General features: G+C 38.5%; 1 protein-coding gene across 1 annotated transcript in view; it reads right to left on the bottom strand.

Moving 5' to 3' along the window:
- The window catches only part of timm50 (translocase of inner mitochondrial membrane 50 homolog (S. cerevisiae)), a 73,649-nt gene that overhangs the window by 38,462 nt on the left and 15,148 nt on the right, over window positions 1–20,039 (bottom strand). Inside the window, exons 3-4 of the mRNA XM_062552369.1 lie at window positions 13,756–13,787; window positions 1,329–1,350 (exon numbers count right to left, since the gene is read on the bottom strand). Of these exons, the coding sequence (XP_062408353.1) occupies window positions 1,329–1,350; window positions 13,756–13,787 (54 nt within the window). The remainder of the gene's footprint in view (window positions 1–1,328; window positions 1,351–13,755; window positions 13,788–20,039) is intronic.

Raw genomic sequence — 20,039 nt, 5'->3', positions numbered from 1 at the left:
GCAACCCTCCCTATAGGATTTCAAAGTGCCCCTTTTGTCATTTGCACTTCGACAAACAAATACAACGTAATTCTGAGTGACGGAAGTGATTGATTGATTGATTCAGCGCGTGCGCCAGGGCTACCAGCAAAACAAAAACCAACGTCAGACTCAATTCATCATTTTATGGTGAAACATGGAAAACTGTAACGTTAAGGGTGACGAGATATTTGCGCCGCGGCTACACATAATAAGTTGGAAAATATAAAAAATAAATCCACTTTCATCCATGACGACTTGGTTGTGTACAACTCTACCTAATGAAACCAATGAATCCAATGAATTAATATGCACTTAGTCTTTTGAGCGTTTGTTATGTGTTATGGTTTGTATAATAGTATTGTTTTGTTATAATTTGTCCATTGTTAGAATTTGACATTTATTCTGCTATTGTCCTTAAATTTAGCCATACCATGCTATAGTTATTGTTATTATATAATTAACTGAGTGACTTATTTGATTGCTATTCTCATTTCATTGTTTTATTTCTCATTAGGTTAGTGCTTAAATGATTGTTTTATTGATAATATTGCTATTCCCTATTTTGTAATTGTTCACTGTTAATTTAATTTGTATTGTTATTTATTTGTATGTCGCTTTGGACAAAGGCGTCTGCTAAATAACCATAACCATAACCATAACCATCCAGGTGTGTGCAATTTATATCGGATCTGAGCATTGCATGCCAAGATCGGATGTTATCGGATGTGATCACTTGCAATATGCAATGATAACAGTCAGTCAGAAAGATCAGGTTCTGATCGAATATGCAAGACATCCCAAATTTACCCAGGAAGGCCACTCTTGCATGGAAGTTGCATGGATGGTTTTCTCGGGAGGGACTTGCTATGTCTATGCTGTATAGCTATGATAACTGAACGATTCGCCTATTACAAGTTCATTTACAATCAAATTGGGCTTCATAAGATGAAAATCTTGCATAATGCACCTTTAATGTAAACAAACAAACAAGCAACTTGTTTAGCCTTCAGAAATGTACTAAAGGATACAACTTTACAATGAAAACACTAATTGGGCAAATATGTGTAGATATGTGTGAAATAATTCCAGAGGGGTTGAATAACTTTGCAAGCCACTCTACCTGCTCACTAGACAAATTAACTAGTGAGTTTCCAGAGTAAGAAATTGAGCAACAAATATCCCTCCTGAGTTATGAGTGATATCATACAAAATGTATGTGAGCCATGAACAGCTAGTGAACGTTTAGTTTTAAATACACAACATACAGCAACACAATATATAGTATATGGTCAGAGACTGGAACTTACCATTATCAAATTCATCTGGAATCTGTAAAATAAAACACACATGTGAAGGTAATCAAGCTTCAAGCTTCAGTGATCAAGCTTCAGTGCCATATAGTAAGCACTTTCTGTCAACTAGTTTACTAGTGAACCACTTTTTCCTGCCCTAATTAACATGTGAGGGCCAAAATGCTTCAACTAATTAACTAGCCAACAGGCCAACGCTGCAAAAAATCTGGTTACATCAATATCAAGATTATGTCTTATTATTTTTTTTATTTTTTATTTATTATTTATTACCTTCTTCCTCCTCACTCACGCACACACCTAACTGCCATCCTACCCCACCTTAAACTACAGTAACCCACATACTTAGCACACTGGTCTACCATCTTTGCCCATACAAGGAGATACGGTATCTGACGATTTTTCCTATGGGAAATTAACATGGGGATTTTGAATTATCACACCTGTTAAACTCTCGCGGGGATGACAAAATTGGAAATTCAGGTGTTTTCCTGAACACACTTTTGTCCTCTGCCTTCGACAAGATACCAGAGATGGGAGTAAGTCACACATATGCAAGTCTCAAGCAAGTCTCAAGTCTTAACCTTCAAGTCTCAAGCAAGTCCCAAGTCGTTTTTGTGAGGGTCGAGTCAAGTCAAGTCAAGTCATAGCTTAGGTCGAGTCAAGTCAAGTCAAGTCATAGCTTAGGTCAAGCAAGTCACAAGTCAAGTCATATAATAAGCTGGAAGACAACCGTCTTAAAACTTGAAGAGACGGCAGCCTACGTTTTATGTAGCCCTCCTTTGTACAAAAGGGCTAACAAATAGAAGAAGGGGACATAAGGCTAAAGAAATGCTCACTAGGACCAGCAGGATCAGAATTACTAGGAACGACTACAGGGCCTGGTGTACCAAACAATAATTACCAGACAGAGTACTCAACACGGTATGAGTACTCAACTTCTATGTCCACTACTCCTTCAAAAAGGCCTCACTCTCTCATACTTTATGTTGTGAATGTGTGTGTGTGTGAGAGAGAGAGAGAGAGAGAGAGAGAGAGAGAGAGAATGTGTGTTTAGCTCATGTTTTCATTGCATAATATCCCATTAATAAATACCATACGGAAATGAAATGGAGACACTTCTATGTTAGGCTATATACTCTTGAAAGTGGCCCATTTCTCATTTATGTCATACATCTCTCATATACTTTTACATACATTTACAGTAATAGGGTTTGTGCATGTTGTTTGGCTGTTATAGGCCTACTTTATATAATGATTTAATAAAAATAGAAGCAGCTAGCGCTAACAAACTAACAGCTACATTGCAGGGATGGGCAACTTTCATGACTAAGAGGGCCACAATTTCTTATCATCACCATCAGAGGCCAAATAGTGGCTGCGCACTTTCGCACATCTGACATGAGAGAAGCTACAAAATAATTCTGAATAAGAATAAAATGTATATAACATATATTTCATTTTTTTCATGCTCAAATGCATTTTTAATAGGCTTATGCATTCCCTAACGACAAATACAAGTATTTTACAGCCACATGAGTGAAAAGTATTAATTTCAGTGCAAAGGGCTCACATAAATCACCATTCAATGATAGCACAAAACTGAAAACCAGTTAGTGCAACATAGCCTCATATTCAATGCATTTATGCTCCCACTCCATTTTTAAGAATGTATCACATTTCCTAACGTCCATGGTGAGAGTACAGATGTGATGTAACATCCATCGCATCTGTAGCCTAGCCTACTCTCATCCAACACAAAGAAGTAGGCTAGCCTACTTGCAGTCATGCATGATTTGTCTCAGCTTCCCCTCGACATTATCGTGAATGTCAATAATTATGTGCGTCGGGACAAAGACCGTTTCGAAGTTTTTCTCTCCACCAAGGAGGTTATGTTTTTATCGGAGTTTGCTGGTTTGTCTGTATATGTTTGTTTGTTCGCAAGATAACTAAAAAAGTTATGGATGGATGCAAGAGGAGGTGATGTGTTCGCTTGGAGGAGGTTTGCGCACTCTGAGTGATTTTCTAGTAGACTTTGGACTAGCAACTAGCGCTAGCTAGACCTGATCTGCCAAGTGAATCAATCTGGCAATTTCAGATAGGCTACCTTATTTCAGTCAAATTCACAGTCTGTTATTTGATAGGCGGGATCAATGTGAAACTAAGTCAACATGATACAACTCTTGTCACGTTTTACTGATGGAGATGGGATGTTAGCTCTGCCAGCTAACGTTAGATTAAAAATAATGTGAAATTAGCTAGAGACATTTCTTACTTTTCTTTAGTCGCCTTCGGAAATGGCGGATAACATTTTACGTGGTGCTGGATGTGTCGGATGTCTCGGCGAATCGTTTCTTTTGTTGAGTTGAATAGTCTTTAAATCCAAATGTTATGATTTTGGGAACACTGGCTGCTGCAATAGCAGCAGGACTGGTAACAACAGCTTCCACCTTCTAAACCCCGACCGCTCTACTGTAGATGGCGGGCGCGTCACCTAGCACCTAGTAGAGAGGTTGCCAGGTTCGCCCACATGCAACAGGAAATATCCAATCGAAAATCGTTTTTATTATTATTATTCACCAATTAACCAAGACAGCAATGACTTGTCGAGTCATTGCATGCAAGTCTAAGTCAAGTCTCAAGTCATGAGTAGCAAGTCCAAGTCAAGTCAAGTCTTTTCTCACTGTTGATCAAGCAAGTCACAAGTCCTCAATCTGGCGACTTAAGTCTGACTCGAGTCAAGTCACTAGACTCGAGTCCCCCATCTCTGCAAGATACTGTGATCTCCGGTGCGCGAAGGCGGCAGACTTTGATTTTTGCTACCCCAGAGCTAATTTGCCATGCAACTTGCCATTAAGTTAGTTACCAGTTAGCTCTGGGGTAGCAAAAATTATAGTGTGCCGACTTCACGTACTGGAGATCACAGTATGCACAAGAAGGCAGAGGACAAAAGTGTGTTCAGGAAAACGTCTGCATTTAAGACTATCGTCCCCGCGAGAATTTAACAGGTGCGATAATTCAAAATCCCTATATTATTTTGCCATTGGAAAAAGATACCGAATACCGAATACCGAATACCGAATCTCAAAGATGGCAGCTATTTTGTAGGCGAACTTCAGAGGTCTATATTAAATTAAAGCAACATCATGGAAGTTTTGCTCTCGGGGGCCCCCTACAGTTGGGAAACGGTCATTTCTTCTACTTATGTCGTAAAATCTGTTACATTTACACCAGAAGCAAGTTAGATATAGCGCAGGGGTGGCACGGTTTTTGAAAAATGCTCCGAACAGTGCGGTTCGCATGTCACGGTTCGGAGTGTGTGTTCGTCGTACGGTCCTACGGTTCAGGCTAGTTATGGCATGCGCAATTGATTCCCATATGTGACGACGTGTTTCCCTTACGTGCGAGAGTAGGAGTATGGTAGCCTGGCACGCCCTCCCAGTGACGTAACACCTTCAGCTTTTCTTGTCTCTGGTCTGGTCAACTGCTAATCGGGAAGGATTTCTGAATTCTCGAAAACTGCGGAACTGCCCCCTTTTTGTCGAGAACCAATCAACTTTGAGCAGCCCCAACTGCTCTGGGTAGAGGCGTGTTCAAGGCAGAGGAAAGAGTGTTGTTATTGGTTTAAACTCGGCAAACCGCTTTCTGACATCGACCAGTAGCAAATCGAGGCACTTAAAGGAGGCGGGTCAACCAGCGCTTGGAGAAACCGTGTTAGCACAGGCTCTTGGTCAGACTAAAGTCTCGCAGAGCCTTTGAAAGTCGATGGTAATCAGGCTAGGAGTATGGAGTTTTGAGTGCTGCGCGCAAGGTTTTAGAAATGGCAAGTGCGAGAGATCATCCCTAGCGTGGTCAAACTGATGCACCTGACCCTGCTGGGTGGAAGCATGTTCTTCCGCAACCGTAGTAGACTATGCGTGCAACTTTACCAAACAGTAGAAGTAAACTCATTCTCCTTGGCCCGCTCTCGTGCGCGCTCAATGGACACCCGCCCTCGACATGCACATTAATCCAAATAGAACATTCACAATCGTGAACGCAATGACGCACAGAAGACGATTAGCTAAATTACTGTTAAAAACGGTTAGCATCATTAGAAGATGCTGCAGACATTTGATAAAAACTCTTGCATTCAAGTTGACTGACCATCTCAATACCAATGTTTTCAACTCCAAGGCTTAAAAGGGCGGAGAAAAAGTGTTAGCTTACCTTGAAACTAAAACACATGTGGGGAAACTGAACAGTCCAACCAGTAGAGTATGATGAGCTAGCCTGCTACTTTGTTTACAATATTTTGAGGCTTCAGCCAGACGGCTGAATTTAAGAGGTGGAGTTATAATGAATAGTAGGCTATAATCTGCATAAAGTTTGCTGTTATGAATATCAGACATGTCAGTATATAGAATGTATAAATAATTACATAATGTGTGTGTGTTTCAAATAAAGACAAGCTTTACATTTTGTTAAAAAATCATTCACACTATATGAAAGGAGAGCGATAAAAAGGCGATGCAATGAAAAATATGGGTGGACGACCTACATTTTGTGCTTGTGCACCATCCCTGCCAAATAAATGAAAAGATTGTTGAAATCATCAATGTCTTCCCTCTTGCTTTATCAAAATCTCAACTGAAGCTTCCTCAGACAATAATGACTAACTGAAGTTTCCTCAGACAATAATGTCCTTTATGTGAAGTCAAATTCAGTTTGTGCATTATTACATGATAACTATTCTCTAAATACTCTAGCCTAGTGCTGGGCGGTATACCGGTTCACACCGAATACCGGTGTATATTTTCGTTATGATATGAATTTTTAATATACCGCCATACCGGTGTATTTGATTACACTGTGGGCGGAATGCTGCGTCGCGCGTCATTGTTTCAGATGGGACCCTTTTCAGTGTTGCGCTTCTAAACACGCACAGTGAAAGTAAACATTGGAGCCTGTAGCACAAGACACCTCACGTTTTCCCTTTAATTATGATGCTGAAGGCTTAATTTTTCCTTTGGTACAGGATTTATTTACGGGTGTTGCACAGAATACCTTAAATTGTTCCCCTAGTTAAAGAAAACCGTTACTGGTCTTAATAACCTACATTGAAAGGGATTTTCCAGTAGGTAAAACAAAAAAAAGATTGTTCACCGCTGTAACTAGCTAGCTGGCTAGTAGGCGAATCCACCGAACACAGGAAAGCTTTATGATCTTATAATTCATCTTACCTTAATAACATTCGCTGAAATTATCCAAGTAGCAAGTAAAGCATGTTACAGACATGAACTGAACAATACTAGCTGGTTAGTTAGTCATGATCTTGACTGTCATCAGTGCACTGAAACAAACTTTTGTGTTTACATTTTGCTTAGCGAACCGTAACATGATAGGCTAACAAGACATCCACGTGAATTCTGTAAACGTTAGCCTACCCCTAGCGTTATGTGTAGAGCACACAATAACAACACGGCATGATTCTGATGGGCCTATTTGACAGAGTAGGCATATTAGCGGAGCAGTCTCTTCACTTAGTCACACTTGTTTTATATTTCCTTTTTATATTTAGGCTACTTGAAAACAGTGTACGTGGGCTTGAACTTGAACCATAAGTATTTGCACTACTTTTTGTGTAGGTTTGTGCAATTTGCATAGTAAAAGTTCTGTATTTTGACTGCAATTGCCCATTAGAATCATGAGTGCCTCTTTGTAAACAGCATCATGGCCATGCAACCTGTAATACTACTACTAGTGTGGAATTATTCTACAATATTCACTCATCATGACAGTAAAATAGGCCATCCTAAGTCAATCTACTGCAGTAATTCCTTGGTCAACCCATAGAAAATGTTGCGAACACCTGTTTATGCATGGAAAAAAAAATACCGTCATATACCGTGAAACCGTCAGAATTTTGAAAAATACCGTGATACACATTTTTGGCCATACCGCCCAGCACTACTCTAGCCTAATTGTGGATGATTAAGCTATATGCTGAAATATGTTTCTGGAGTGTTAAAGAGTAAAAGAAACTAGAAATGCAATTCCAAGGAATTACCAGTGCATGAAAATGCAAATAAGATAGATAATGTAGATATGGTTACTAAGGTGTAGCTAGGGTAAACATGGTGGTTGCATAGTTTACAGAGAGTTGATAGTGTGAAGGTAGACAGTTTAAAGTTGAAACATTCCCAGTTCTAACTTAACTAATGATTTCTATTCATGTTAAAATGTTGATTAGCTAACTTAGCTAATGATTTCTAGCAGTTGTGCTAAAAATGCTAATTATGCTAGCAATGCTAACTTTACTAACAATGCTAACCAGGTTGATTAGCTAACTTAACCGATGATTTCTAACAGTAATGCTAAAAATGCTAACTATGCTAACAATGCTAGATTTGCTAACAATGCTAACCAGGTTGATTAGCTAACTTAGTTGATGATTTTTTGCAGTTATGCTAAAAATGCTAGCTATGCTAACAATGCTAACCATGCTAACTAGATAACTTGCTAGTGAGGACTTTTATTTTGAAACATTTGTTGCTAGGGTATCCATGGTGGCCACTATCAGGAAACAAGAAGTTACTGCAGTATAATCATGTTGGTTGCTATGGAAACGGTCATAAACGCTTAATTTTAATGGTTGCTATGTTGGTTGCTAGGTACATGGAGGTTTCATGTAGTTGACTGGAGGCATAGTTGATGATAACTGACAGTTGGAATGGTTGAACAGTTAAATAGTTTAGTAGTTTCAATGGTTAAATGATTTAATAGTGTATTATTGCAGTGAGGACTTTTATTTTGAAACAGTTGTGGACAGAGGAAACAGTTAACAGGATATGTAGTCTTCAGAGAGATTGTATGCTTATAGCCAGAGAAACTGACAGTTGATACAGGTGTAATCAATTTAACTGGCTAGTCTTAAGAGAGCCAGAGTGTATATTCTTGAAGCCTGAGACAGAGTAAATAATTTAAAAGTTGAATGTAGTCTAATTAATGTTGATAGACAGAGAGTTTAATGGATGTTGATAGACAGTTTAATGGGTGGATGAGTGAATGGTCTGAAGAAGATGAATGGATAGAAAGTTGGATGGAATGTGCCTTATATTCTTGTAGAATGGAGAGACACAGCTCTCTACTGAGAGTAGTAGATACAGATACAGGTGTAATCAATTTAACTGGCTAGTCTTAAGAGAGCCAGAGTGTAGAGATACCTGAGCCTGAGACAGAGTAGATTGTTTAAAAGTTGAATGTAGATCGTCTAATTGATGTTGATAGGCAGACTGTTTAGAATGGGTGGATGAGTGAATGGTTTGAAGAAGATGAATGGATAGAAAGTTCGATGGAATTAGGAAGACTTATGTTGATACAGTTGATACAGGGGAACAGAAAATGTAGTCTCAAGAGCCTGAGAGAGAGAGAGAGCTGCTGCACCTGGACTGGCCACCTGGCGTAACATTCTAATTGCTGCCGTGATGTCATAATGAGCAATGTTAAGTCTATGGGAGAAATGGTAATAGTTTTTAACTAATAGTTTAAAAAGTATAAAAGTTACAAAGTTGAAAAATACAAAGCACATATGGCATAAGCAAGACCTACGCAACAAAGTTTGAATGACGTTTCTACGTTAAACGGTTCAAGCTGAATTGCGAGCGTTAGAAGAAGAAAAATAAGAAGAATACTAGGAAGAACAGTACAGTGCATTTTCATGCACTGTAAAAATAACTAGAAATGCAATTCCAAGGAATTACCAGTGCATGAAATGCAAAAATAGATAGATAATGTAGATATGGTTACTAAGGTGTAGCTAGGGTAAATATGGTGGTTGCATAGTTTACAGAGAGTTGATAGTGTGAAGGTAGACAGTTTAAAGCTGAAACATTTTGATTTGCTGATTTCTATTCATGTTAAAATGTTAACTATGGTAACAATGATAACCAGGTTGATTGGTTAACTTAGCTACTGATTTCATGCAGTAATGGTAAAAATGTTAACTATGCTAACTATGCTCACAGTGTTAACCAGGTTGATTAGCTAACTTAGCTAATGATTTCTAGCAGTTATGCTAAAAATGCTAACTATGCTAGCAATGCTAACTATGGTAACAATGCTAACTTAAGTAGGGTTCAGACCAAAGCGTCCCGACGAGACGAGCTGCGACGTTCTAAAACCTTGCGACTGAGACTCAACATGTTTAATGCTCTGCGACGGCTTGCGACGGCTTGCAACTACGTGCAACTTCTAATTCACACCGCTGCAACTCCGTCTCGTCGCGTCGGGAATCTTTGATGTGAATTGGGCTTTAAACTAACAATGCTAACCAGGTTGATTAGCTAACTTAACTGATGATTTCTAGCAATAATGCTAAAAATGCTAACTATGCTAAAATTGCTAACAATGCTAACCAGGTTGATTAGCTAACTTAGTTAGATGTTTTTTGCAGTTATGCTAAAAATGCTAACTATGCTAACAATGTTAACTATGCTAACCATGCTAACTAGCTAACTTGCTAGTGAGGACTTTTATTTTGAAACATTTGTTGCTAGGGTATCCATGATGGCCACTATCAGGAAGCAAGAAGTTACTGCAGCATAATCATGTTGGTTGCTATGGAAACGGTCATAAACGCTTAATTTTAATGGTTGGTATGTTGATTGCTAGGTACATGGAGGTTTCGTGTAGTTGACTGGAGGCTTAGTTGATAACTGACAGTTAGAATGGTTGAACAGTTAAATAGTTGAGTAGTTACAATGGTTAAATGATTTAATAGTGTATTATTGCAGTGAGGACCTTTATTTTGAAACAGTTGTGGACAGAGGAAGTAGTGAAACAGAATCTGTAGTCTAAATGAGATTGTATGCTTAAAGCCTGAGACAGAAGGTGCCTCTCATATAGCGTTTACGCGTCCTCTCTCGCTCCTCGATCCTCACTGATCTACATAAAGAATGTTGGAGCGGCAACAATGGGATAGTCTAGCCCTTCTTCTATCTTTCTTTATGTAGATCATTGAGGAGCGAGGAGCGAGGGAGGACATATAAACGCTGCTTGAGAGGCACCCACAGTAAATACTTTGAAAGTTGTATGTAGATAGTCTAATTAATGTTGATAGACAGAATGTTTAATGGATGTTGATAGGCAGATTGTTTAATAGATATTGATTGACAGTTTAATGGGTGGATGAGTGAATGGTCTGAAGAAGATGAATGGATAGAAGGTTGGATGGAATGTGCCTTATATTCTTGTTAAGAGAGACACTGATACAGCTCTCTGAGAGTAGTTGATACAGGTGTAATCAATTTAACTGGCTAGTCTTAAGAGAGAGTGTGCTTAAAGCCTGAGACAGAGTAAATCATTTAAAAGTTGAATGTAGATAGTCTAATTAATGTTGATAGACAGAGAGTTTAATGGATGTTGATAGGCAGATTGTTTAATAGATGTTGATAGACAGTTTAATGGGTGGATGAGTGAATGGTCTGAAGAAGATGAATGGATAGAAAGTTGGATGGAATGTGCCTTATATTCTTGTAGACTGGAGAGACACAGCTCTCTACTGAGAGTAGTGGATACAGATACAGGTGTAATCAATTTAACTGGCTAGTCTTAAGAGAGCCAGTGTATGTAGCCTGAGAGAGAGAGAGAGCTGCTGCACCTGGACTGGCCACCTGGCGTAACATTCTAATTGCTGCCGTGATGTCATAATGAGCAATGTTAAGTCTATGGGGAAATGTTTGATAGTTTTTAATTTACAGTTTAAAAAGTATAAAAGTTCCAAAGTTGAAAAATATATTGCACAGGTCTCCTTAGTAAGACCTACGTAGCAAAGTTTGAATCAAGTTTCTACGTTAAACGGTTCAAGCTGAATTGCGAGCGTTAGAAGAAGTTGGATTAATAACTAGAAATGCAATTCCAAGGAATTACCAGTGCATGAAAATGCAAAAATAGGTAGATAATGTAAATATGGTTACTAAGGTGTAGCTAGGGTAAACATGGTGGTTGCATAGTTTACAGAGAGTTGATAGTGTGAAGGTAGACGTTTTAAAGATGAAACGTTCCAGTTCTAACTTAACTAATGATTTCTAATCATGTTAAAATGTTGATTAGCTAACTTAGCTAATGATTTTTAGCAGTTACGCTAAAAATGCTTATTATGCTAGCAATGCTAACTTTACTAACAATGCTAACCAGGTTGATTAGCTAACTTAACCGATGATATCTAGCAGTAATGCTAAAAATGCTAACTATGCTGACAATGCTAAATTTGCTAACAATGCTAACCAGGTTGATTAGCTAACTTAGTTGATGATTTTTTGCAGTTATACTAAAAATGCTAACTATGCTAACAATGCTAACTATGCTAACCATGCTAACTAGCTAACTTGCTAGTGAGGACTTTTATTTTGAAACATTTGTTGCTAGGGTATCCATGGTGGCCACTATCAGGAAACAAGAAGTTACTGCAGTATAATCATGTTGGTTGCTATGGAAACGGTCATAAACACTTAATTTGGAAACAGTCATAAACACTTAATTTTAATGGTTGCTATGTTGGTTGCTAGGTACATGGAGGTTTCATGTAGTTGACTGGAGGCATAGTGGATGATAACTGACAGTTGGAATGGTTGAACAGTTCAATAGTTGAGTAGTTTCAATGGTTAAATGATTTAATAGTGTATTATTGCAGTGAGGACCTTTATTTTGAAACAGTTGTGGACAGAGGACGTAGTGAAACAGGATCTGTAGTCTTAATGAGATTGTATGCTTAAAGCCTGAGACAGAAGGTGCCTCTCATATAGCGTTTACGTGTCCTCTCTCGCTCCTCACTGATCTACATAAAGAATGATGGAGCGGCAACAATGGGATAGTCTAGCCCTTCTTCTATCTTTCTTTATGTAGATCATTGAGGATCGAGGAGCGAGGGAGGACATATAAACGTTGCTTGAGAGGGACCCACAGTAAATACTTTAAAAGTTGTATGTAGATAGTCTAATTAATGTTGATAGACAGAATGTTTAATGGATGTTGATAGGCAGATTGTTTAATAGATATTGATTGACAGTTTAATGGGTGGATGAGTGAATGGTCTGAAGAAGATGAATGGATAGAAGGTTGGATGGAATGTGCCTTATATTCTTGTTAAGAGAGACACTGATACAGCTCTCTGAGAGTAGTTGACACAGGTGTAATCAATTTAACTGGCTAGTCTTAAGAGAGCCAGAGTACTCTTAAAGCCTGAGACAGAGTAAATAATTTAAAAGTTGAATGTAGATAGTCTAATTAATGTTGATAGACAGAGAGTTTAATGGATGTTGATAGACAGATTGTTTAATAGATGTTGATAGGCAGTTTAATGGGTGGATGAGTGAATGGTCTGAAGAAGATGAATGGATAGAATGTTGGATGGAATGTGCCTTATATTCTTGTAGAATGGAGAGACACAGCTCTCTACTGAGAGTAGCCTAGTGGATACAGATACAGGTGTAATCAATTTAACTGGCTAGTCTTAAGAGAGCCAGCCTGAGACAGAGTAGATTGTTTAAAAGTTGAATGTAGAGCGTCTAATTGATGTTGATAGGCAGACTGTTTAGAATGGTTGGATGAGTGAATGGTTTGAAGAAGATGAATGGATATAAAGTTGAATGGAATTAGGAGGACTTATTTTGATACTGTTGTGCGCAGAGGATACAGGGGAACAGAATATGTAGTCTTCAGAGAGATTGTAAAGCCTGAGAGAAACTGACAGTTGGTGCCCAGGTGGCTGACCAGCTGGGGTAACATTCTAATTGCTGCCGTGATGTCATAATGAGCCATGTTAAGTCTATGGGGGAAATTGTAACAGTTTTTAACTAATAGTTTAAAAAGTATAAAAGTTACAAAGTTGAAAAATACAAAGCAGGCATGGCATAAGCAAGACCTACGCAACAACGTTTGAACGAAGTTTCTACGTTAAACGGTTGAAGCTGATTTGGCTGCGTTAGAAGAAGAAGTTTAATAATAATAATAATAAGAAGACTTGGAATAACAGTACAGTGCATTTTCATGCACTGTAATAATAAGAAACCTAGGGAGAACAATATAGTGCATTTTCATGCACTATAACAACAAGAACCGTACCGAACCGAAAACCGTGACCCTAAACCGTGATACGAACCGAACCGTAGATTTTGTGAACCGTGCCACCCCTACCCTGTACCAATAAAAAACTGCCACTATGCAGCTATATACAGTACTATACACAGCTTATTTCAGGATGACTGCATCAGCATAAACCTAGTGAGCGTTATAGATCTACATTGGTTGTTGATATACTGGTTATATATTGGCAAATAATAGTTCATTACTAATTGGGATGAACATTTATGAATACCTTATGCTTAATAAGGGAAATATTTTGCTGGAAAAAAATAACATCACATACTAGTGAAAATTCACGTACCTTGCTTCCTTGATCATCAACAGAGTTACTACCTGTGAAAAAGTGTAGACTTTGTTGATATATGCATACAACACTTTCTGTAGGTAAATGTGCAGCATTACGTGTAACTTTTCCAGCAAATCCATGATAGACAGGTTTGTGTCAGCTGGGTTATTTCACCATGTTTAACAAATAATATAGCAGTTCAAAAACAATACTTCACAGAATATATCTATCTATCTATCTATCTATGTATATAAAACTCCTTGTATCCTTGTGTGTATATATATGTAGAGTGGCATACATACACACACACACACACACACACACACACACACACACACACACACACACACACACTATATATATATATATATATGGGTAATTCTGTGTCAAATCAGACAAAATCCAGGAAAATGGTTGCAGCACCGACTCGGATTTTCTTCAAAGTTTGTCTACACAATGTTTAGGTTCCATAACTAAAATCTGTAAAACATTTTTGTTCAATTCTATTGTTTTCATTGTCCTTTTGCCCTTGCCTTTTTACACTCTCTAAATGACCTTATCTTGGAGGCCATGTTGAGGTACTCATATCTTTAAAAGTATCATTCCTAGCCTGACTAAACGTTATACAATGGAAGACAAGCATGTTCTCAGTATGATTCAATGATTAAAGGGATAATCCGGAGTGAAATGCACTTTAGATCAATTTTTCGGACTATTGGGAGTACATACGTTAAGTTGACACCAAAATCATGTCATTCGGATGTATTTTGAGAATGTTCGAGTTCACCGTTTTTAGCCAAAACTCGTTAGCCTGGAAGTGACCGGGGCAAGTCCTTTCGCCGCTACAAAACGCTATTTTTATACCTCTTCTACTGTTCCAACCAACACTACACTTACAGTGGGTATAGTAAGTATTCACACCCATGCTAAAGTTGACTAAAAAGAGGAATATAAAATCATCCTTTGAGAATTGATTGTAATGCCTTAATTCAAAAAATGAGTAAAAATCAAACCGCTAAGGACACTAATTTTCTTTGTGATTGAAGAATGTATCGTAAATAGATAAATGTTCTTCCTTAAATACAGGTTGCATAAGTAATTGACCCCTATGTTAAATTCCCATAGGAGCAGGAGGATCTTTAAAATGTTTTTATTTTTAAAGGCCAGCCTATTAGCCTGTTTGATGCTCATTGAGCTCAATGTAAATCAAACAGGCTAATAGGCTAACTGGAAAAAGCACCATGCCAATCTCTAGCTATGGTGAAGGGTATGTGATGATGTGGGGCTATTTTAATTTCAAAGGCCAAGGGAACTTTATCAGGATGCATAATATCCTGGATCCATAAAATAGCTGGCCTTTAAAAATAAAAACATATAAAAAATCCTCCTGCTCCTATGGGAATTTAACATAGGGTTCAATTACTTATGCAACCTGTATTTAAGGAAGAACATTTATCTATTTACGATACATTCTTCAATCACAAAGAAAATTAGTGTCCTTAGTGGTTTGATTTTTACTCATTTTTTGAATTAAGGCATTACAATCAATTCTCAAAAAATGATTTTATATTCCTCTTTTTAGTCAACTTTAGCATGGGTGTGAATACTTACTATACCCACTGTACGTGGTAGTGAGTAGAGGGTCCCTAAAGCCAAACCGAAGTATCCCCACGTCTTTATGTGGTCGGATAGAGAGTCCAGAATGAATTTAATCGAGTCCGTACCTTTCCGGAAATGTTATTAAAATGTTGCTAACGCGTTGCTAGCTGCAGCAGCGACATTTCCGGAAAGGTACTGACTCGACTAAATTCATTCTGGACTCTCTATCTGACCACATAAAGACGTGGGGATACTTCGGTTTGGCTTTAGGGACCCTCTACTCACTACCACGTAAGTGTAGTGTTGGTTGGAACAGTAGAAGAGGTATAAAAATAGCGTTTTGTAGCGGCGAAAGGACTTGCCCCGGTCACTTCCAGGCTAACGAGTTTTGGCTAAAAACGGTGAACTCGAACTTTCTCAAAATACATCCGAATGACGTGATTTTGGTGTCAACTCAACGTATGTACTCCCAATAGTCCGCAAAATTGATCTAAAGTGCATTTCACTCCGGATTATCCCTTTAAATGTTTGTACCACAGTCTCATTGGTTGTACAGAAGTCCCTAGTTTCTGAAAAAACATGCAAAAAAAGTGATACTGAGGGTCTCAAAACTTTTTTATTGGGACACACCTGCCATCAATGAGTCTTTTCTATAGAAATATAATCCTTTGTTAATGTTGTCCCAAAATGTGAAGTCTCCAAATCAAATGAATTTGACAATAATAAGGATAAAACAAGGCATGTTTCTATTTTTGTGTCATTTTCATGCAGCTGAAAAGCTATGTGGGGTAGGTAGTAGGATCATGAAAATCTATGTGGAAATAGAAAAGTATATGGACATGTAGTGTGTAAAGTTCTAATATTGGATCTAAGCCCCGTTCACAGAATAAATGCATGTAGTTACAGGTGTTTTGGTAACACCAGAATAAACATTTACAATTAAAAAAGTGAAGTTTGGCACCCCCCTCTGGCGAAACAGTAGCACAATGAGTGCACTATCAGGCACTTTCAAAACCTAATTAATAAACTGTCTGCAGATGTTAGCACTTCTATGATGCAGCACAGGAGTGGTTGATCAGAACACCTATTAGCCTGTTTGATGCTCATTGAGCTCAATGCAAATCAAACAGGCTAATAGGCCCACTGGAAAAAGGACCATGCCAATCTCTAGCTATGGTGAAGGGTATGTGATGATGTGGGGCTATTTTAATTCCAAAGGCCAAGGGAACTTTATCAGGATGCATAATATCCTGGATCCATGAAATAGCTGGCCTTTAAAAATAAAAATCTGCCTGCCCCTATGTTAACCCTATGTGTTAAATTCCCATAGGGTTACATAGGGGGTAAAATACTTCCTTCCCTTAGCATTTAAGGAAAACATTCATTTATTGACGATACATTCTTCAATCACAAAGAAAATTTCCAACGGTGTCACACACGATATGATCTGGATCACGGTCACGGTAGTACATGACACTTTAGAATGGGAACTTTTGTTAAAATTAGGAGAAATATATAGGCGCGAGTAGACAAAATGTCATGAAATAAACACTTAAATGTGCAAATCGGACTTTGTTGTTGTAGTAGGGTGGTAGAACACATGCTAAGGTAGCAAACTAGCACAAAATCTCAAAATTGACTGATGCTAAAAAAAACCTGCCGTGTCTCGCCTTAAGGCATTAAGATCAATTGTCAAATGATGATTTTATATTCCTGTTTTAGCATGGTATCAAATACATATGCTCCTCACTGTACAGTATCTATGGCTAAGTCCACCAATCACGTTTTTTACGCTGAGAGTGCCCTGAACCTCCTTTTCTCAGTGCTTCGGTCAAGTGTTTATTGTTGCTATGTTACCAAAACCGTCTGCTGCTAACACGTCTTTTCGGAACGTTTGCCTAATACTAGCTAACTAGCCAACGAGCTAACTGAAATAGCAGCAGTCGTTCAAGACTCAGCACACTAGTGATGCGTGGGTGGGCTTTTTTAAAAACCCGCCCCAACCCGACTCTTCAGGAGATCCAAACCGCCCGCCCAATCCGCAAAAGTATGTTCAAATTATGACCCAAATCCGACCCGACCTGCGGAAAGGAAAAAACGCACCTGGGTCATTCCATGCCAAACGTACAAATGTCCCCACTCGACCGTCACAGAAAAAAATCAAGGTTGTTCACACACTTCTTAATAGGTGTAGTCCCAAATATTAGCTTTCTACTCCAAACAGTTTTGTCACAAAACATGTTTTAGCAACTACTCCCCCCCCCCCTTCATTTTTAAGCACCGTTTTCTGAAGAGCCGTTTTCAAATTGCTAATACTATAAAAGTGTTCAAGCTAGCTCATTCAAACTTTCCAGGCTCAAAATACACTACCATGACTTGAGGAATATGGATTTCCAAGGGTGTGGTTTTGGTATATCAAAGTATTTGTGGTGCTTGAATTTGGTTGAAAATTTGACTCTATGCTCTGTGGCAGCATTTTTGAAGGCCTGTGGAAAGCTTCATGTTTGAGCTAGAATTTTGATATTGAATACATACCTTCCAATGTATGCTCTGTATATTGTGCTAAAAACCTGTCCTGATGTGGTGAACAGTGTGGAAGATATTAAAGCTTGAAAATTGATGAAACCCATTTTGTGCCATTTTTGACATGCTATTGCAAAAAAATGACAGCATCTACCAACATGAAAAAAAATGTTTTGGAAAGATTAGATGTTTATTCTTAACATATAAAAAAAATGCGATGGTGTTCTGCCTCATTTTCTCAAAATGATTTTTTGAAAATGTGGTATTTTTGGACACGCCCAGCATTCAATGGCCTATGGAAGCATATTCAAAAGCATAAAAGAGCTTACACTGCATGAAATACTTTACTTGAACTCCTTCATAAAAGATGTAGATGTTTTGATGTCACACTCCTGGAGTAGGCTACATATATGCGTCCAGTTGTTGTGGTGGGAACGTCAATCTTAGAAATGATGTGTTGCACAGGTCCCCTGCACAAATCTTCTGTCCCGGGCCAGAAGAAACTTTTTTCTGGACCGTGAGGATGCATGAATTGCGGACAATGTTGGGACCATGTGATGGAATTGGTGGAACAGTTAAGCGGGAGGCTGCACGAGCGAGCCTGCAGACCACTGTTACAGGTCACCTTCTGACCCCTGCGGACCTATTCAACTGGGCGGAAAAGAACATCTCCGGCGTGCAATGTATCTGAATTAGTGAAGAAAGTGTCAAGTCCATGGCTGACAAGCTGGAAAGCAGATTTGCTAGGCAACATATTTCTAAGGTTGACGTTCCTACCACAACAACTGGACATAGATATGTCGCCTACTTCAGGAGTGTGACATCAAAACAGTTAAATTTTTTATGAAGGAGTTCAAATAAAGTATTTTGTGCGGTGTAAGCTCTGCCATAGATTTTTTTTTGCTTTTGAATATGCTTCCATAGGCCATTGAATGCTGGGTGTGTCCAAAAATACCACATTTTCAAAAAATCATTTTGAGAGAATGAGGCAGAACACCATCGCAATTTTTTTATATGTTAAGAATAAAGATCTAATCTTTCCAAAAAGAAAATTTCATGTTGGTAGATGCTGTCATTTTTTTGCAATAGCATGTCAAAAATGGCACAAAATGGGTTTCATCAATTTTCAAGCTTGAATATCTTCCACACTGTTCACCACATCAGGACAGTTTTTTAGCACAATATACAGAGCATACATTGGAAGGTCTGTATTCAATATCAAGATTCTAGCTCAAACATGAAGCTTTCCACAGGCCTTCAAAAATGCTGCCACAGAGCAGAGAGTAAAAATGTCAACCAAATTCAAGCACCACAAATACTTTGATATACCCAAGCCACACCCTTGGAAATTCATATTTCTCAAGTCATGGTAGTGTATTTTAAGCCTGGAAAGTTTGAATGAGCTAGCTTGAACACTTTTATAGTATTAGCAATTTGAAAATGGCTCTTCAGAAAACGCTGCTTAAATATGAAGGGGGGGAGTAGTTGCTAAAACATGTTTTGTGACAAAACTAGTAGAAAGCTAATATCTGGGCCTACACCTATTAAGAAGTGTGTGAACAACCTTGATTTTTTTCAGCCAAATCTGTGACGGTCGAGTGGGGACATTTGTACGTTTGGCATGGAATGACCCACCTAACGTCTTTCGTAGCCTAATTAGCCTAATTCTCCCACATGAGGACAACAGCGGGTTACAATAATCGGTCATTTTGACTATCTGCGCTCTTCCACACCATAATCTGCAGCCTAGACATAGCCAGTGTTAAATCTCATCTTCATGGACATAACAAGTTTCCATTCATATTTCCCCTTGCAACTTCATAGGCTAGCCTACTTTTGCGTGAAACACTGCCAAGCATTTAACAAGCACAGCTGTTTATTCGTGTATATGACAGAAGCAAGGTGTTCTCGCATTGTGCACAACCTTCGATATCTCAGGCTCCATGTCCATAAAATGTGCGATTGACTTTTTTCAGTCAGTCACGCATGGCGCAATTGGGTGCTGAATTTAGGAGAATTATGTTTGGCGCTCGACCACACCACCTGTGTAGCCTATTGCAGGCGCATCGCCACCTAATATGTCGGAAGTTAACAAGTGAGAAATGTGCATTTTTACTTTTTTGACCCGACCCACCCGCAATATTTAGAAAAAACTACTAGGCCTACCCAAATCCGCC

The sequence above is a fragment of the Sardina pilchardus genome, chromosome 13, assembly GCF_963854185.1.
Source record: "Sardina pilchardus chromosome 13, fSarPil1.1, whole genome shotgun sequence".
Lineage (NCBI taxonomy): Eukaryota > Metazoa > Chordata > Actinopteri > Clupeiformes > Clupeidae > Sardina > Sardina pilchardus.
Note: the sequence above shows the minus strand (reverse complement) of the source record. Positions and strands in the feature narration are given on the sequence as shown.